General features: G+C 43.2%; 4 protein-coding genes across 4 annotated transcripts; 2 read left to right on the top strand and 2 right to left on the bottom strand.

Moving 5' to 3' along the window:
- The first annotated feature begins 6,481 nt into the window (after positions 1–6,481).
- Positions 6,482–7,052, top strand: LOC123633904 (histone H2A type 2-B). The gene has a single exon (XM_045544911.1). The coding sequence runs from the start codon at positions 6,573–6,575 to the stop codon at positions 6,963–6,965; it is 393 nt and encodes a 130-aa protein (XP_045400867.1). The 5' UTR covers positions 6,482–6,572; the 3' UTR covers positions 6,966–7,052.
- A 26-nt stretch (positions 7,053–7,078) lies between these two features.
- On the bottom strand, positions 7,079–7,574 carry LOC123633905 (histone H2A type 2-C). The gene has a single exon (XM_045544912.1). It carries the CDS (start codon positions 7,517–7,519, stop codon positions 7,130–7,132), a length of 390 nt encoding a protein of 129 aa, XP_045400868.1. The 5' UTR covers positions 7,520–7,574; the 3' UTR covers positions 7,079–7,129.
- A 234-nt stretch (positions 7,575–7,808) lies between these two features.
- LOC123633903 (histone H2B type 2-E) lies at positions 7,809–9,214 on the top strand. Its single transcript, XM_045544910.1, has one exon. The coding sequence runs from the start codon at positions 7,851–7,853 to the stop codon at positions 8,229–8,231; it is 381 nt and encodes a 126-aa protein (XP_045400866.1). The 5' UTR covers positions 7,809–7,850; the 3' UTR covers positions 8,232–9,214.
- Positions 9,215–10,221: 1,007 nt separating this feature from the next.
- Positions 10,222–11,060, bottom strand: LOC123633902 (p53 apoptosis effector related to PMP-22). Its single transcript, XM_045544909.1, has one exon. The coding sequence runs from the start codon at positions 10,943–10,945 to the stop codon at positions 10,364–10,366; it is 582 nt and encodes a 193-aa protein (XP_045400865.1). The 5' UTR covers positions 10,946–11,060; the 3' UTR covers positions 10,222–10,363.
- Positions 11,061–18,394: the final 7,334 nt, after the last annotated feature.

The raw sequence follows: 18,394 nt of genomic DNA, 5'->3' as shown, positions 1-18,394 counted from the left end.
TGGGAGATACTTTGAGTCTATGTAATTTCCTATTTCTTTTTTTTTTTTTTGAGACAGAGTCTCCCTCTGTTTCCCGGGCTAGAGTGCTGTAGTGTCAGCCTAGCTCACAGCAACCTCAAACTCCTGGGCTCAAGCAATCCTCCTGCCTCAGACTCCCGAGTAGCTGGGACTACAGGCATGCGCCACCATGTCCGGCTAATTTTTTCTATATATATTTTTAGTTGTCCAGATAATTTCTTTCTATTTTTAGTAGAGACTGGGTCTCGCTCTTGCTCAGGCTGGTCTTGAACTCCTGACCTCGAGCAATCCACCTGCCTCGGCCTCCCAGAGTGCTAGGATTACAGGCATGAGTCACTGCGCCCGGCCTCCAATTTCTTATTAAACTTTTGTCCACTACTTTTAGCATCTGAGAAGTAAGTTTGAGGCATCTCTTAGTCAAGGGTTATTGAAGATGGAATGAAATCACTGGAGGTGGGTGGGTGTGTGGATGAAATCACCTAGGGAGAGAGTATATGGTGAGAAAAGAATCAGAATGTTTATTAGAAAGACCACTCTAGCTAGTGTGTGAAGAGTGTATTTGAGGAGTGGGAAAAGAAGCAAGAGTGGAAAAGCCTTTGTTAGGAGTCTGGTGAAAGATAACCCGAGTGAAGGCAGGAGATGGGCTAGAGAAAAATAAATTGATCAAAAAGCTGTTAAAGAGATGGCATCTATGGGACTTGTTTTTGGTCAGGGCCTTGCAATTTGCTAATCCAGTGACAGTGGTAGGGAGAGGTGGGAGTCTGTGGTCAGGGAAAGCCTTGGTGTGGAGGTGACATTTAAATAGAGATTTGAACCAATAGAGGGAACTAACCATGTGGAAAAGAGAAATCCAAGCACAGGGAATGGTATTCAGTATATTCTAGATGTGTGATGCTAAACTCAGTGTTGGCATACTTAGGTGTTCAGTAAAGGGTATAGGAGAGATGAGTGAATTAATGTATGAATGGAGGCCGGGCACGGTGGCTCATGCCTGTAATCCTAGCACTCTGGGAGGCCGAGGCGGGTGGATCACTTGAGGTCAAGAGTTCGAGACCAGTCTGAGCAAGAGTGAGAGAGACCCATCTCTACTAAAAATAGAAAGAAATTATCTGGCCAACTAAAAATATATATAGAAAAAATTAGCTGGGCATGGTGGTGCATGCCTGTAGTCCCAGCTACTTGGGAGGCTGAGGCAGGAGGATCGCTTGAGTCCAGGAGTTTGAGGTTGCTGTGAGCTAGGCTGATGCCACGGCAGTCACTCTAGCCCGGGCAACAGAGCAAGACTCTGTCTCAAAAAAAAAAAAAAAAAAAAAAAAAAATGTATGAATGGAAAAGGCTAACATCATTATTATTCCTGCTGTACAAATAAACAAAAGCTTTTCAAGTTGTAAGCTCCAGAGGGCAAGCTTATTATCTTTGTTTCTAATAAGAACATAGTCATAATAATATCTACTATTTAGTGAAGGTCTGTCTTAGCCAGATTAAGACTTTTGGAGGCTTTAAGCACTGAGAGATTATGGTAGCTACCTCACGTGTAATTAAACAAAACAAACAACAATAAATACTCAGCTGTAACATAAGGATTGGGATGCCCAACAAAGTACTCACTGCTTTCCCAATGATTACTTTAATATTTGTTCATTTAAAAAATTAATTTGTATTTATTGAGGTATAATTTATACATAAGAAATTTACACATCTTAAATGTACAGCTTCATTTTACATATGAATACACCCATGTCAAGATATAGAAAATTTCCAATTTCTAGCACCTTGGAAGTCTCCTAGGGAAGTCAGTACTACCCTGCCCCTAACCTTTATCACCATAGATTAGTTTTACCTGTTTTTTTTTTTTTTTTTTTTTGAGACAAGAGTCTTGCTCTGTTAGCCCAGGGTAGAGGGCAGTGTCGTCATCATAGTTCACTGCAACTTCAAACTCCTTGACTCAAGTGATCCTCCTGCCTCAGCCTCCAGAGTAGCTGGGACTACAGATGTGTGCCACCATACCCGGCTAATTTTTCTATTCTTAGTAGAGATGGGGTCTCACTCTTGTTCAGGCTGGTCTCAAACTCCTGACCTCAAGTGATCCTCCCGCCTCACCTCTCAGAGTTTTTGAACTTCATATAAACAGCATGAATTCATTTTTGTTTGTTGTCTTTTGCTCAACATTATGTCTATTAAATTCACCCATGTGTGGCAGTAATTTGTTGATTTTCATTGTTGTATAGCATAGCAGTATGTTAATATATTCTTGTACATGCTTTTTATTGTACATAAACATTCATCTCTGTCTGGAATATATGCAGGAGTGGAATTGCTGGGTCATAGGATACACCCAATGTTTATTTTTAAAATGGCAAATTTATTCAAAGAATTTTTGGGATGGCCCTGCTTTGTTGATACCTGGTACTATTCTAAATGTTTTACATTCATGCACTCTTTTAATTCTTACAACAGCCCCACAAAGTACCTACTATTACTACTCTTGCTTTACCAATGAGGAAGCAGAGACCCTTCAAGATTAGGTAACTTGCCAGTGGTCACAGATCTGATAAACAAACCCAGAGAGTCAGGCTGCAGAATTTGGGCTCTTAATCATTAAGCTATTCTGCCTCTGTATTAATAAGGGTCCTCCAGAGAAACAAAACCAATTATGTATGTACATATATATATATATATATAAAGAGATTTATTATGTGGGATTGTCTCACTTAATCATGGAGGCTGAGAAGTTCCACAATCTGCTGTCTGCATGCTGTAGAACCAGGAAAGTTGGTGGTGAAATTCCAGTCCAAATCAGGTCAGCAAACCAGGGGAGCCAATGGTGTAAGTCCCAGTCTGAATCCAAAGATACAAGAACTAGGGGCTGATGGCATGATTCCTGGTCTGGGTCTGAAGGCCCTGGGACCAGGAGCAGCAATGTCCAAGGACAGAAGATGGATGTCCCCCATCAAGCAGAGAGCAAACTTGCTCGTCCCCCACCATTTTGTTCTTTGTTGAACCCCTGAATGGATTGGATAATGTCCACCTGAATTGATGAGGGTGATTGGAAACACCCTCACAGACACACCCAGAAATAATGTTTTACTAGCTATCTGGGCTCAGTCAAGTTGACACATAAAATTAACCTTCACAACCTCCTAATACAACTTTGGGGCCTCTCAGTTTCCTGGCCCTGTATTAGGATCTTTACATTTATTCTCACTTATTCTAACAACTCCATTATGGTAAGCTTTGTTATTTTTATTTAATTGATGAGCTTCTGTTATATCTTCCATCGTTCTGTCTACCATAGTCTACTATTTCTGTGACACTTAGAGTAATTATTGACTAATGATAAACATTTTACAAAAGAAAATGCTAATTCTCTAAGAGTATTGTTTTGCTTATTCATGCCAAAAACATTTAATTATTAAGAGCTAGGTAGAAGGAATCATGAACTCTCTCTCTTTTTTTTTTTTGAGACAGGGTCTGGCTCTGTTACCCGGACTAGAGTGCAGTGGTGCCTTTATAGCTCACTGCAGCCTCAAACTCCTCGGCTCAAGTGATCCTCCTGCCTCAGCCTTCCGAATAGCTGGGATTACTGGCTCGTGCCACCATACTTGGCTAATTTTTCTGTTTTTTGTAGAGATGGGGTTTCACTATGTTGCTCAGGCTGGTGTTGAATTCCTGGCCTCTAGCAATCCTTCCCCTTGGCCTTCCAAAGTGTTGGGATTATAGATGTGAGCCACTGTGCCTGGAAGACATATGGAAGATATGGGCTCTCTCATGAGATGGTTATAGAAAGGAGGTGAGAACAACATTAAAGCCCAGTACAGAGTGTTGAGTGCTATCATCAGGATGTGAACAAACAGACATGGGCACACCAAAGCTATTTGTGTGGGAGTAGTGAAGGCCTCATCTAATAAGGTTTTGTATGCAATCTGAAGTATTAAATCAATGTTTCTTTCTTCCTCTCTCTCTCTCTTTCAGAAGAAAGCAAGGCTGGATAAGTTAAATGACTTCATTAAATGCAACATCTAGTTAGTGAAAGTATATGAATAAGGTGAAGAACATGTTCCTTGAGTCAGGCAGACCTGGGTTCTAATCATGTCTTAAGTGGTTCTGTGACCTTAGGCAAGTGCTTGAATCCCTCTGAGCCTCAGTTTATCTGTGAAACACACAATTATATCTACTCTGTAGGTAGCCATTAGCATAGGGTTGATCACATAGTAAGGGTTCAGCATAATTTTCCTTTACCCTTCCTCATAGCACAAAGCACTGTGATAGAAGTAAAAAAGAGATCAGAGGTCAAAGAGAAAGGAAGGTCAGCTGGCCCCTCAAGCAGGGCCTCTCAGGGTGCCAGGATTATGTTGGGGTCCCTATTATCTGGATTTTGTTCTCAGTCCTGTAAGTCTGAAAAGTTGACACTTATCAGAACACCCAGAATTGATTGGCTTTTTGGGGAGGGCCCCGTGCTAATAAAATACACAAGAAATTTATGAATAGCACAGAATGCAAATTCATTAACTTCTAGCAATAGACATATATTTCTATAACTGGCTCCCCTCAGTCTCATATTTTTATCTTGAAATAAAATAACCAGAAAGTTGTTAATTGAGCACAAAATCTGAGTCAAGAGACTTGGATAGTCTTCAGAAATATTTCACCCAGGCTGTGAGAAAAGGCTAATGCTTTCATAACCAAGGACTCTTCTCTAGTAGCCCAAAACCTTTTGGTCTACCAGATTTATGCTCTTCGTATTTAAGAAACACAACATATTCCTACAATAATTACCCCTGTTTGGACTCTATGCAGACCACACCTTTCTGTTAACACATTCATCTTCCCAAATGATATAATCAATTGGGTTAGAACTATCTTCTGTTACATTCTACTATTGAGGAAACACTCCCATCACCTCCAATTGGACTTGGGTGTCTCCCAGTCTATAATAGTTTTCTTACCAGGAGTAATCTCTACACAATACTGATATCAACTACTTTAACTCTCAGAGCTCTACAGATTCCCTCCATTTTCTGGAGATATTTCATCACAGACTTGTTTGTACTAGTCTCAATTATCTGTATACCGATTGCCCAATAATAGCAAGCACCCAATAAATGTGGTTGAATAAAAGGTGAGATCAAAAGAAAATCAGAAAAGGGCTCAATGAATGGAATTTAAGTATATTCTTTTCTCTATAGCACTCTACTTCCTGTCCTTATGAGACACGAAGGAAAGAGTGAAAATGGTGCGGGGAATGTCGAACTCCTACGGCTGGGAAGTTGGGGAGGAAGAAACAGAAGAGCTTTCAGGAAAGGAAAGCCAGTGGAGGATCCTGCAAACGATTAGTGCCTGCAGGCAGTTAGTTACCGTTGAGGGGCTGGTGCTGAAATCTAAAGGACTAAAGATGAGGTAAACAAAGGGAGCATGGAGAGAAAACCTGAAGAAACGTTAAGGAAGGAACTGACTGGATATGCTGTTGAGACGAAGGGAAGAGTAGAGTAGATTCTGGCTTAGGTACCTGGAAGTTTGTTGGTGCAATTCAGGGAAAGAAGGCAAAGAGGGAAGGGTGGGGGTTGTTTGCATGAGTTTGCGTCTGGATAGGGTGAGGTTGCGTTTGAGGTGCCTGTTGGGGCAAATGGATAGAGGTATCCAGTAAACAATCAAGTACAAGGGCATGAGCTTCTGAAACAGATCTGGATGTTAGTTTAAAGCAGAGAAGTGAGTAAGACTTCGGGAAGAGTGGAAAATTGGAGATACGGAAGCAGAGTCCAACTGGACTCGCCGATGTAGGGATGAGCAGAGGAGCGCGAGAAAGGTAAGGAAAGTCGCAGAGGTCAGAAGAAAAACGGAGGACCACATTTCGAAAGACAAGGGAGCAAAATTCAAGGTGATATAGGACGCCTCCTAGAGGTCAAAAGGAGAATGACAAACCTAGCCTTAAACTCGATTCCGAGGAGCGCAGGCGGGTGGGGAAGCCCCACTGCAGCCAGCGACTAAACTGAGGAGAAAGGAGGCAGTCTTAGTAGTACATACATTTTTTAAGGGAGTTTGGCTGTGACCAGGCAGAAAGAGCGGGACTTGAAGGATAATTTAGGGCTCAAGGGGATAATCGGCTTCAGAATCCCATACCCTTGAGTGGGAGTAACTCTCCGTCTACTTGATGTCCTCTGCAGTCCTTCAGGGTCCTACTCGGGATTTCCCTGCTCTAAGCTAGGAACAAAACAAAACAAAACAAAACACCCTATAAAATTTCAACAAGTAAAAGAGAAACCGTTTCACTTGAAAGCCTTCTGTCTTTAAAAATCCTGGCATGCAAATAAGTGGTTTTAATGTGGCTCTCAGCGATTGGTAGGTACTGACAAAACCCGTCATTTCCTTTTAGTGCAGGATGCAAACCAAGAGTCTGCTTTCTGCTTTGCTATTGGCTGTTTGATCTGGCTTCGCTTTTAGCCAATCAAACCAGTTCCCTCACCCCTCCCCGGAGCTCTTATAAATTACATCAAATTGGTTATCCTTTCCACATCCTTCTCTTTGAAAAACAAGCTGTAACTACATTTTTAGCCGTAATGTCAGGACGCGGAAAGCAAGGAGACAAAGCCCGCGCCAAGGCCAAGTCGCGCTCGTCCCGCGCCGGCCTTCAGTTCCCGGTGGGGCGAGTGCACCGCTTGCTGCGCAAAGGCTACTACGCCGAGCGGGTGGGGGCCGGTGCGCCGGTGTATTTGGCGGCTGTGATCGAATACCTCACGGCGGAAATTCTGGAGCTGGCGGGGAACGCGGCCCGAGACAACAAGAAGACGCGTATCATCCCTCGCCATCTGCAACTAGCCGTGAAAAATGACGAAGAGCTCAACAAGTTACTTGGGGGTGTCACCATTGCCCAGGGCGGCGTCTTGCCCAATATCCAGGCTGTCCTGTTGCCCAAGAAAACGGAGAGTCACAAGCCTAGCAAAAACAAGTAATAATTTGGAAGCTTGACACCATCCCCATTCACTCCAAAGGCTCTTTTAAGAGCCACCAAAGTGTCAAATGAAGGGCTGATCACAAAACAGCGCATTAGCTCTTTTTTTGAAAATTTGGGTGGCTCTAAAAAGAGCCTTTGGTCTTTGGTTTAGTTTGTCTGGGTTTATTTGCTTTTGGCTTTGTGGCTTTCAGTTTTCTTTGGTAACAGAACGGCCTGGATGTTAGGCAAAACGCCGCCCTGGGCGATGGTGACCTTGCCCAGCAGCTTGTTCAGCTCCTCGTCGTTGCGGATGGCCAGCTGGAGGTGACGGGGGATGATACGCGTCTTCTTGTTGTCTCGGGCCGCGTTCCCCGCCAGCTCCAGAATTTCCGCGGTCAAGTACTCGAGGACCGCCGCCATATAGACGGGCGCGCCAGCCCCCACCCGCTCGGCGTAGTTGCCTTTGCGCAGCAAGCGGTGCACTCGCCCCACCGGGAACTGAAGGCCGGCGCGGGACGAGCGCGACTTGGCCTTCGCACGGGCTTTACCTCCCTGCTTTCCGCGGCCAGACATAATTGTTATAGAGGCTAAACAGATAAGGCTCAGAACCTCACGACAAAACAAGATTAAAAAAGAACCAAGAAGAAAGCCTTTATAAGCTCTTCTAGGGGTGGGGTCAGAAACGAGTTTTCCATTGGTCCTAATTTGGCTCCAGAAACGGCCAATCAGATCAAGAGTTGGTGCTGTTACGCAGTATTGCTGAAAACGCAAGGTCCCTACATGGACCAATAGAAATAAAAGACTTTTGGAGCCCTAATTTGCATAAGGTGGTTATAAAAGGATCAGGCCCGCCCATTCTCATACTTCTTTTCTTTGCTAAGCTGTGTTTGTGTTGCGTGTTATCATGCCTGAACCGGCAAAATCCGCTCCGGCTCCCAAGAAGGGCTCCAAGAAAGCCGTCACCAAAGCCCAGAAGAAAGATGGGAAGAAGCGCAAGCGCAGCCGCAAGGAGAGCTATTCTATTTACGTGTACAAGGTGCTGAAGCAGGTTCACCCGGACACCGGCATCTCGTCCAAGGCCATGGGCATCATGAACTCGTTCGTCAACGACATCTTCGAGCGCATCGCCGGCGAAGCATCCCGCTTGGCGCATTACAACAAGCGCTCCACCATCACGTCCCGCGAGATCCAGACGGCCGTACGCCTGCTGCTGCCCGGCGAGCTGGCCAAGCACGCCGTGTCCGAGGGCACTAAGGCGGTCACCAAGTACACCAGCTCCAAGTGAGTCCCTGGCGGGACGCGGCGCTCGCTCGCGCGAGTGGCCGGCCTCTTGACTCCAAAGGCTCTTTTCAGAGCCACCCACCTAATCACCAGAAAAGAGCTTTATTCACTTGTGTACCTTAGTTCCTTCTCACGAAGTAAGGTATTGTAGTTTAACGCAGCTTTTTAATCATTGGAAACTCGAGATTTGCTTTTGAGTCTATAGTGAGTCTTTCTATTTATTGTGCTGCTTAGCTTTCGTAGGAATCAGTTCTAAATTAGGATGTTGGTTGTACTGCTCCTCTGAACTCCCGCCCCACACTGTTAGCGTCCTGTTGGCTTCTGTTTGGTATGTTTTATTCTAAAAATGAAGTGACAATTCAGCCATAGTTTAAGAGAGGACTCCAGGGCATAACTAGACCCAGGTCTCACGAACACTGCATGACAGCTCTGTAAGGCTGAAGCTTGGCGGCAGTTTGTGTGTCGGGTCACCAGTTCTGCCCTGCGATGGAGCGTCCTGCGGATACCAGCGGTTCTGTGTACTTTGGGCGGAGCCCGCGTAGCCGGGCCCCAGCCTTTTTCTGATTGGACAACATGAATATTCAAAATTCTTCGCTTCATAATTTGTGGATTTCAATTTCCGCCGTTCACTTTGTGGCTTTGAAATCCCTATCATTTCTCGGTTTGTGGATAATTTTTGCATTTAATGCTCTCTGCTTGTAACGCGCCGGTCCCAGGTCACTGCAAGGCTTTTGCCACTTAAATCTGGGCTCAAAAGTCACCTCTTAGGGCCCTTCCCACGTCATCCACTCAGGAATTCGCGCCTCTAGTTGCTGGCTGGTCTCACTGTTTTTATTTTCCTCCTAGCAATTGTCTGAAACTGGTTTGTTTGTTTCCTTGTTTATGGTTTTTTTTTTATTGGAATACCTGGTTTATTGGGAAAAATTCGTAATGAAAACTTGAAGTGCTTATTCTGCAACTTACAAAATAAAAATTTGATATATAAAATGAGTTGGTTTTCATTATGTAAGTATAAATGGAAAAAAATAAATTCATCTGATATATATATGCCATTCAGAGAAACTCACATCTCTGAATTCTTTTGCATGTTTTGCATCAGACATTTTAAATCTGTTTGCCAAGGAAGACCAGGTTTTTAACCACATATAGGTTTCTGCTTATAGTAGCATTCAGAAGCTGTGTCTGTGATTTACAGCCCAGTTAAACCTAATATTTAAAAAGATCAAGCCATTTCTTAGCCTGGTTTTAATGACACTGTAGTGATAGGAATGGCTCTCCTAACGCTTTACTACACAACTAATCAGATCTTATCAGTCATGAGAAATTAGACCCCGTCCATCTTTCAATCCTGTCAAGCCTGGTTCTGAACACATAGACACAAAGCAGTATAGTTTTTATTAATACAGCATTTTTCCATACCTTAACCTTATGAAGAACTTTAAAAGAAAATTACATCTTAACATTTCACTACTTATGAAGCCCTTACTACTGCAACAGGGTTTGGAAGTGAAACAATACTTTTCTAGATGACATATCAAGTCAACATGATGCTTAGCAAAAACTTAATTATTCAGGCTATTAACTAGAAATTCTCACAAACGATACCCATTTAGGAAACTATTTTGCTTCTTTAAATAGCTGAAGGCTTTAAAAAAATGTTTTTGTAGTTCCTTTAGTCACTGGTCATTGACAATTTTTACCAATTATATCCCTCTTTTCCTTAGCCCTGATAGACCCAGTCCATTCTATGTGCAAATAACAAAAACGATCAGATTACTAAATCTTGGAAGCCTTCTCATTTTTACCTTATCAAATGGTAAATTTCATGTTCATATTCTCTTACAAATGCAAGATAGATGTTATGGGTGGATATGCAGAAATTTTGGCATAGTACAGGTAATTAGTAAAAAGAAATGTCTTGTTTAACACCACAAAACATACTTAAAAGATGAATATTAAACTGTAACAGTACTTAAGAAATATTTTCTTCTAAATTATTTTAGCATTTTTGACTAGTTTAATAGTATGAACACTGCAAAAAAAAAAAAAAAAAGGTATAAAGTAGCCTGGGGAAACAGTTTCTTCCTCTGGAATCTCTCTGGGCTGCAGCGATTTCCTTCCGCTCTCGTTCCCACCTTAGGCGGATGTGTAGAAGTACCTGGGCTTGGCGTTGCCCAGGAGGTCGTCTTCGTAGTTGGGGAGGCAGCAAAAGAAGAAGGCACAACCGATCAGGATAACTGTGGCCGCCCACCCGAAGCCGTAGGCCCAGTTATAGATGTAAATGACAGCAGGGTTGGCATGAAGGTTGAAGGTCTGGGTGTACTTCACGGGGTAAATGACGAGGGAGATGATCTGGAACACAGCAGCCAGGGCGAGGAGGCCTCCAATCACTCTTAGGAAGACAAGCATCTGGGGTCCGCAGAGGGCAAAGAAGGAGAGGATGAAGCAGATCACCAGGATGATAAAGCCGCAGAACAGCGTGGCAGCGGCTGCTCTTCCCCACGCGTAGTCCATGAGGCTCTCGCAGCCTTCCTCGTAGGACCCGCTGCCGCCGCGCTCTTTGAAGCATCTCCACCACAGCGAGGACGTCTGGATGTGGGTGCTCGACTGCAGCCAGCCTCGGCCAGACAGCGCGACGATGTCGAAGGCGATGGCGCTGAGCAGGAGCAGGGGCAGGATCCACCGGCAGCGCTCGCAGACCAGGCCGCAGCGCAGCATGTCGACGGTCGCGGCACCGAGCAGAGGAGCGCGCTAGGCACGGGCGGCTGCCAAGTGTGGCCCGCGAGCGCTGGCGCCCCGACAAAAGGGAAGAGGCAGCTGGGAGGTGGCTCCCGGGAGGACGCCGCTTGAGGCGGTCCCAACCTAGATTCGGGTGACTCAGAGCGCACCCGCCCAGACCTGCCCGGAGGGGCCGGGGGACGTCTGGTGTTTTCTTCTCAAGCTCTTGACAGACTTTGCTGGTCTGGTTTTCTGTCCTATTTTCAGCGCCAATCAGTGCCTGGCACATAGTGGACACTTACATACTACTTATTGAATTTATATCGTTGGACTAATTTTCTATCCCATTTTTTTTTTTTTTTTTTTTGTGAGACAGGGTCTCACTTTGTCACCTGGGCTAGAGTGCATCCGCGTCATCATAGCTCACAGCAACCTCAAACTCCTGGGCTCAAGCAATCCTCCTGCCTCAGCCTCTTGAGTAGCTGGGACTACAGCCACAACCCTCGTCTAATTTTTCTATTTTATTTTGTAGGGATGGGGGTCTCGCTCTTGCTCAGAATGGTCTGGAACTCCAGACCTCAAGCGATCCGCCCTCCTTTCCCTCCTTGGCCTCCCAGAGTGCTAGGATGACAGGTGTGAGCCACCACTCCCGGCCTCACTTCTTTCTTAATCACTTTCGTCGACGGTTGGGTGCCGTTCATTTCCATTAAACGTGTATAAAAACACGGTGAAAATGGAAATATTTTTGGAGCTCCTTCCCCAAATCTATTAGTCATCTTAGTGCAACAGCTTGGAGGGGGGCTGTGTTAAGATTCTTTTTGCCTCAAAGAGGAGGTGGCACTGGTAGATTCTCCCTTTATGTTTTCAAGTTTAGCCTAACCTCTTTTGGATTTTCATCAAATTCAGAGTGTTGATCACTAGAAAAAGTCTTTTTCCTTCTTCTTTTCTTACTCCCCCACCCCATCCTGATTCCCTGTTTCCCACTGAGATGAGCTTTTAATGTATACTCACCACCTCATTTGCTTTTCAGGAGGCCCTGCAAAATAAACAGGACTACAGAGTGATTGGTCCACCTTCGTAACCTCAGATGCCAGACAATTGCATTTAACTTTCATTTTATGGAATTAAAGAATACTGAATTTTCTATCCTAGCCTTGATTTTGTAAAGTAAGACAATGATGATCTGATCACTTATTCCATTCTGCTTTTGGCTAAGGGCTTCTGGAGTTGATTGCAGGTGTTTCATGAATTCAAACAAGCTCCAGACTTTATCATAAACTGAATAAATCTATGTCTCCTACATGTGTGTTTTCAAATTGTGTTTAGATGCTATTGTTATTAATATAGTTAGTAATTAATTTAAAAGCTTTGTTGGATTCTTTTATCCCAATATATTTTCTCAATAAATGAAATTAACAGCTACAACCACTGCTGGGTCTGTGGAAAATCTGGGTGCTTCTGACCTGGAGGATGAGTATTTATAAGCCATCAGTCAAACTGCTACCTCAGAGGTGCACTAGGGCTAAAATAGTCTGTTACAAAGCCACTGTTAATGCTTACCAACTGAAATATATGACCACAAATAAGCAATACCTACAAGATGGAAGAAATCAAGTTCATAGTAAAGTTTAGCTGACACCTACAGAGAACTTACTCTATGCCAGGCAGTGTTCTAGGCCCTTTATACTTATTGACTCATTTAATCCTCACAATAAACTCAGGAATTAGGTACCATTATTATTTCCCATTGTACAGATGAGGAAAGAGTGGCCTTTCCTCAGAAACTCTTCAGAGAATAAGTTCCTAGTTTAGTGCTTAAAGGGCTTGGGAAACTAAGGTCACAGTCTGAAAACTTGGACCCCTTCCTGGATTTTTTGGGGGAATATCTATGCTTTAGAATTAAAAGAAATATAATCTTTTTTATTTTCTTCAGAATGCACCTTGGATATAGATCCCAGGTAATAGTGGCTGAAAGCCTTGAGGGTAGGATTGGGGGGCTCTAATTCTCCATCCCAGAGGCTGTAGCTCAACTCAGTGTAGCCCCCACAATGGTAGGGCTCACCAGCTGGGATCCTTTCACTAACATGAGAGAGCCTTAGTTGCTGGTTCGGGCTCCTCTTGGGCATGATGTTCACTAGAAAGAGGTTACAGAGTGAGGAAGGAGAAAGGGGTGATGGAGTTTGGCATTTTAACTTTGGAGGGAAAGTAATCAGTGACGGTGAGATCAATCCTCCTAAAGCACCTCTTTGATCATTTTTTTCTCCTGCTCAAACTTCTTTAAACATGTGCTTATATTGTGGTTAATAATAATAATTGTTATAATAGTAATTGCTTCCACTTTCTGAGCACTTAACTATTTACCTGGTCCTCTGCTAAGTGGCCTACATGTATTGACTCATTTAGTCTCCACAGCCACCTTTTAAAATAGGTTCTATTATTATCATCCTTATTTAACAGATTAAGGAAACTGTGTCTCAGAAGTTTGAGTAACTTGTCTAGGATCATTCAGCAAGTGGTAGAACTGCAATCCAAAGCACATTTTTTGAAGGCTTGATACTCAAGGCCTCTCATAATCTGCCTCTTCCTCCCTTTAAAGGTCTATCTCCTACAGCTCCACTATCCAGGTTTTCTGTTCTACTCAGAATGATCTGTTCACCTTCCCCAAACCTGTTAGTTTTTTCCCAGGTCTGGGCTAAACTGCCCCTTACACTCCCTTGACTAGAGTTTCCTAGTGCCCCTTTGATAATCGTTTTCTCCTGCTCCCTTAACCAATATCCTCTTTTGTCCCCATCCCTGTCATCAGGCAACCACTGATTTGCTTTATGTCATTATAGTTTGCATTTTCTAGAGTTTGATATAAATGGAATCGTACTGTGTGTATTCTTTGTATCTGGCTTCTTTCACTCAGCATACTTATTGCGAAATTCCTTCATACTGTTGCATGTATTGGTAGTTCATCCTGTCATGGTTGATTTTTTTGAGGGGTGTTGTCCTCATTCCTTGGCTCCTGGGTTGGAAGAATCACAAGCCGGGCTGGTGGAACGGAGTGATGACAGACACAAGCAACTCACACAAACAGCTTTTATTGCTGGCTTTTTAGCACAGAAATAGAAAGTCAAAGGATATTTCCTGGGGGGAAATGAGTCTATCTCTGAGAGTGGAGAAGACGCTGGGGTCTTACCACATGTCTGCTTTTATGCCTATACCTTACGATATGCTAAATGGTGAGTAGAATATTCATTATTTCTCTGGAAAAAGGGTGGAGAGTTCTTAGAGCTAAAGGTCCTCCTCAATTTCATCCTTACAGGGTAATTTTCAGGGGTTGCCATGACAATTGTGAACTGTCATGGCACTGATGGGTGTTAATGTGGAAATGGTTACCTTTGGACATGAGCTCCTAGTATCTGTGCGTGCTCCTGGCCGAGAAAAGTCCCTAACCTCAAGTTCCTGCTGTTGTGGGTTTGGTTCTAAATGCTCATTGGCCTCCTCATTTTTGTCGCCTTCCTCTTTTCCTGTGGTTAGCGCGGCCAATCTGCACATGTCCCTAAAAATCTCCCTCCTTATTTATTTATTTTTTTTTGCTGAGTAGTATTCCATTTATGGCTACATTACAATTGTTAATCCATTCACCTGTTGATGGATATTTGGGTTTTTTTAGGCCTTCACCTGTTTTTTATTTAATTAGAGATACAGGCCTTGTTATGTTGTCCAGGCTGGACTTGAACTCCCGGGCTCAAGGAATCTTCCCACTTCAGCCTCCCTAGCAGCTGGGACTACAGGCCCAAGCCACCATGCCTAGCTCCTTCTCCCACTTTTTAATTCACTCCAACTTTGTGTCATGTGGACCTTAGTTGGGAAGGAACTTAGATGGGGGAATGAGATAGATAAACGAATATTTATTCTATTCAAGTGGGAGAAAGTATTTGGATTTCACCTTTGTTCTCAGTTCAAAACCATTCTAATCCTTCCACAGTACAGATCTCACCTCATCGCGCCCCTGCTCACAAATCGTCAGTGGCCTGCTTCATTGCCTCCAGCTTGGCCTTCAAAAGGAAAAAAATGAAAGTAAATGTGAAACTTCATCAGCAATTCTTGTACCATATTTGGTTTCACAATGTCATCCAGGGAGTCCTGTGCTTTAAGAGGGACGCTATCATAGCTCACAATATGGCTCATTAGTAACTCTGACAAAGGGAGTGGGCCTGAGGGCAGCTCTCTTTGGGTTTCAGAAACTGACCCTTAACTGAGAGACTGTCCCAGTGAATAGGGAGACTAGATTTAATCATTCATTTAATATGTGTGATTGAAAATCTGTTTCTACTAATGTTATAAATATTTATTATCTATCAATATTATTAAATTCTATAAGGAGGGCATTCTGGGACAATTTTCCCTTCTCTGACTCCTAAGCATTGTTAGATGTGATATTATTAATTCATTCTTTCATTCAAGAATTTATTGAGTATCTCTGTTAGATAGCAGGCAATATGGTGGGTGGTGAGGATTCAAAATTGAACAGAATAGAGTGGCTGTTGCTTTCTGGACTTTTAGTGGCTAAAGGGGAAGACAGATATTAAAGCAGTGACAAGTATTATAATGGGGGAAGTATAGATATAGAGCGTAAAGGAGGGAGTCCTAAGTTAACATTGGTGAGGGCAAGGAAGGCCTTCCTGAGGAAGGGACTTTAAGGATGAGGACTGCCAAGGCTGGGAAGCAAGAATGTTCCAGGCAGTGGAAAGAATGTTCCAGGCAAAGGCCTGGAGAACAGTAAAAAAGATCATGCTCAGGGAGATAGGAAGAATTGTAAGAAATCTAGTATGGGCAGTGTTTAGAGGCCAAGGAGGAGAGTGCAGCAACACGAGATTACACAGGTAGGCAGAACCAGATCTTGTGAGATTAGACCAGACATATGTAAACTGACTTTAAAGAACCCAGTCAGCTCCTAGGCTAACCTGACCATGGGAACAGAAAGGAGCTGAGTGGCACTAAAAACTGAAAAGTCAAAATCTCAGAGGTCACATGGTCTGTGCCCATCAAGTACTCTCTCTCTCGGGCAGATGGCACCAGACCCTCAAATGTGTGTCTGTTCACTGTAATGGGGCTTCCCTTAAAGTGGAAATGGCTGTATCAGGCCAACCAGGCTGACACCAGTGCCACCATGGTCACCTGCCTCTGTGTGCTCCAAGTAGCCTTCTCATTATATTTAATAGTTTGGCTTCTGCGTAGCACTGCCTCTATGGAGCAATGGGTGGGTCAGTGGACCTGAAAGTGTGCTCTTTATTTGTTTTTTTTTTTAATTTATAAAGGAAAAATTTATTTCTCATAATTCAGGAGCTGGAAAGTCCAAGAGCATGGCATCAGCATCTGGCAAAGTTTATCCTATGGTGGAAGGGCAAAAGGCAAAAGTGAGCATGTGAGACAGCAAGAGAGTTGAATATGTGCCTTTAGATAGTTATCATTTCTCATTAGAAATTAAGACCATAGTTTGCATCCATTAAAGTACAGAAAAAAAAAAAAAAAGAAGAGAAATAAGACGGCCGGGCATGGTGGCTCACGCCTGTAATCTTAGCACTCTGGGAGGCCGAAACGGGAGGATCGCTCGAGGTCAGGAGTTCGAGACCAGCCTGAGCATGAGCAAGACCCATCTCTACTAAAAAATAGAAAGAAATTATCTGGACAACTAAAAATATATAGAAAAAATTAGCCGGGCATGGTGGCGCATGCCTGTAGTCCCAGTCACTCGGGAGGCTGAGGCAGGATTGCTTAAGCCCAGGAGTTTGAGGTTGCTGTGAGCTAGGCTGACACCATGGCACTCTAGCCAGGGCAAAAGAACGAGGAGACTCTGTCTCCAAAAAAAAAAAAAAAAAGAAAGAAAAAGAAATAAGACCATGGAATCTGGAATCAGACTGCCTGCCTCGGATTGAATCTCAATATTTTCACTTGCTAGCTATGTGATCTTGGACAATTTCCTTATCTTTCTGTGCCTCAGTTTCCTTATCTGTACCTTGGGTATAATAAGAATACATAGTACACCAGGTTCTTATGAGAATAAATATATCCAAGCACTTAGAACTGGGCCTGGCATGTAGTAAACACTTGGTAAATGTAAACACTATGGATGATAATGATTATGATTAAGGTTTGTGCATCTGTCTCTTGAGAGTCTGGTCAGTGGGGTCCAGCCCCTCAGAGCCTTCTACCTCTGGCTTACTCACCAAAGAGAATTTCTGAGGCCACAGAGCTGAGTGCCAGAGGCTAGAATGGACTGATCATAGACCTGGATGATCACCCTGAGAACCGGGCTGAGTGGTCATCAACCTTTAGTCTCTTTTCTAATCTCTTCACATCGGAGTAAAATATAATAAGTATAAACACCTTCCTAGCATTTAAGACAAAATCCAGGTGGTAACTGAAGAGCAGAAGGGAAAATAGCAACCAAAGAAACACAAACAAAACTCAAAACTTGGACGCAGAAAGTTTGATCATGAGCTTAAAGCTTGTCCCTGAGCTTCCTGGCACCAAAGTCAAGCAGGGACTTTGGACTTTGATAGTGTGGAAAGGACTCGCTGTCTGGTAGGAGGAAGCATGCTGAGATATCAGAGAACAACAACTATTTGCTATGAGGTGTACCATGAGATTCTGAGAGAGATTGTGAGATTCACAATCAAATAATAAATTGGCCACATGTAAAAGGTTAATAAGCCAGTCCTGGTTAGGGTTACGGAAATAGATAGGTACTCCAGTACTGTTAGTAGGAGAAGAAGTTAGTGCAAACATTTTTGTGGGTTATTTAGCAGTAACTATAAAATTTCACTTTTTACATGTAAACAAAAAATGAAAATTCCTAAATGAAAAACTGTGATACTTATACAGGGATGTTAAATAGTAGTTATAAAAAATTACTTATTTTTAATTTTTTTTTTTTTTTTTTTTTTGAGGCAAGGTCTCGCTCTGCTGCCCAGGCTAGAGTGCAGTGGCGTCATCACAGCTCACTTCAACTTCAAACTTCTGGGCTCAAGCCGTTCTCTTGCCTCAGCCTCCTGAGTAGCTGGAACTACAGGCACGCCACCATGCCTGGATAATTTTTCTGTTTTTCGTAGAGACAGGAGTCTTGCTGTTGCTTAGGTTTGTCTCCAATTCCTGGCTTCAAGTGATCCTCTCGCCTCAGCCTCCCAGGGTGCTAGGATTATAGGTGTGAGCCACTGTGCCTGGTCTATTTGTAATTCTTTTGAAAAATTTTTTATTTTGGCTGTTTGGAGATGTCAGAGATTGAATGTATTTTTAATTTTTGACAGTTGAGAAATTCAAACATATACACAAACCATTGTCTCTGGCTCCAACAGTTATGAACTCAACCATTCCACGTCATTTTGAAGGAAATCCCAGACACCATATTATTTCATCCACAAATGTTTTCTTATAGATCTCTGGAAGATAAGAATCACAATA

Source organism: Lemur catta, chromosome 3 (genome assembly GCF_020740605.2).
Source record: "Lemur catta isolate mLemCat1 chromosome 3, mLemCat1.pri, whole genome shotgun sequence".
Classification (NCBI taxonomy): Eukaryota; Metazoa; Chordata; class Mammalia; order Primates; family Lemuridae; genus Lemur; species Lemur catta.
This window is presented reverse-complemented; position numbering and strand designations above follow the sequence as displayed.

Coding starts and splice junctions, on each gene's coding strand:
- LOC123633904 (XM_045544911.1), top strand. CDS start 6,573: ATGTCAGGACGCGGAAAGCAAGGAGACAAAGCCCGCGCCAAGGCCAAG.
- LOC123633905 (XM_045544912.1), bottom strand. CDS start 7,519: ATGTCTGGCCGCGGAAAGCAGGGAGGTAAAGCCCGTGCGAAGGCCAAG.
- LOC123633903 (XM_045544910.1), top strand. CDS start 7,851: ATGCCTGAACCGGCAAAATCCGCTCCGGCTCCCAAGAAGGGCTCCAAG.
- LOC123633902 (XM_045544909.1), bottom strand. CDS start 10,945: ATGCTGCGCTGCGGCCTGGTCTGCGAGCGCTGCCGGTGGATCCTGCCC.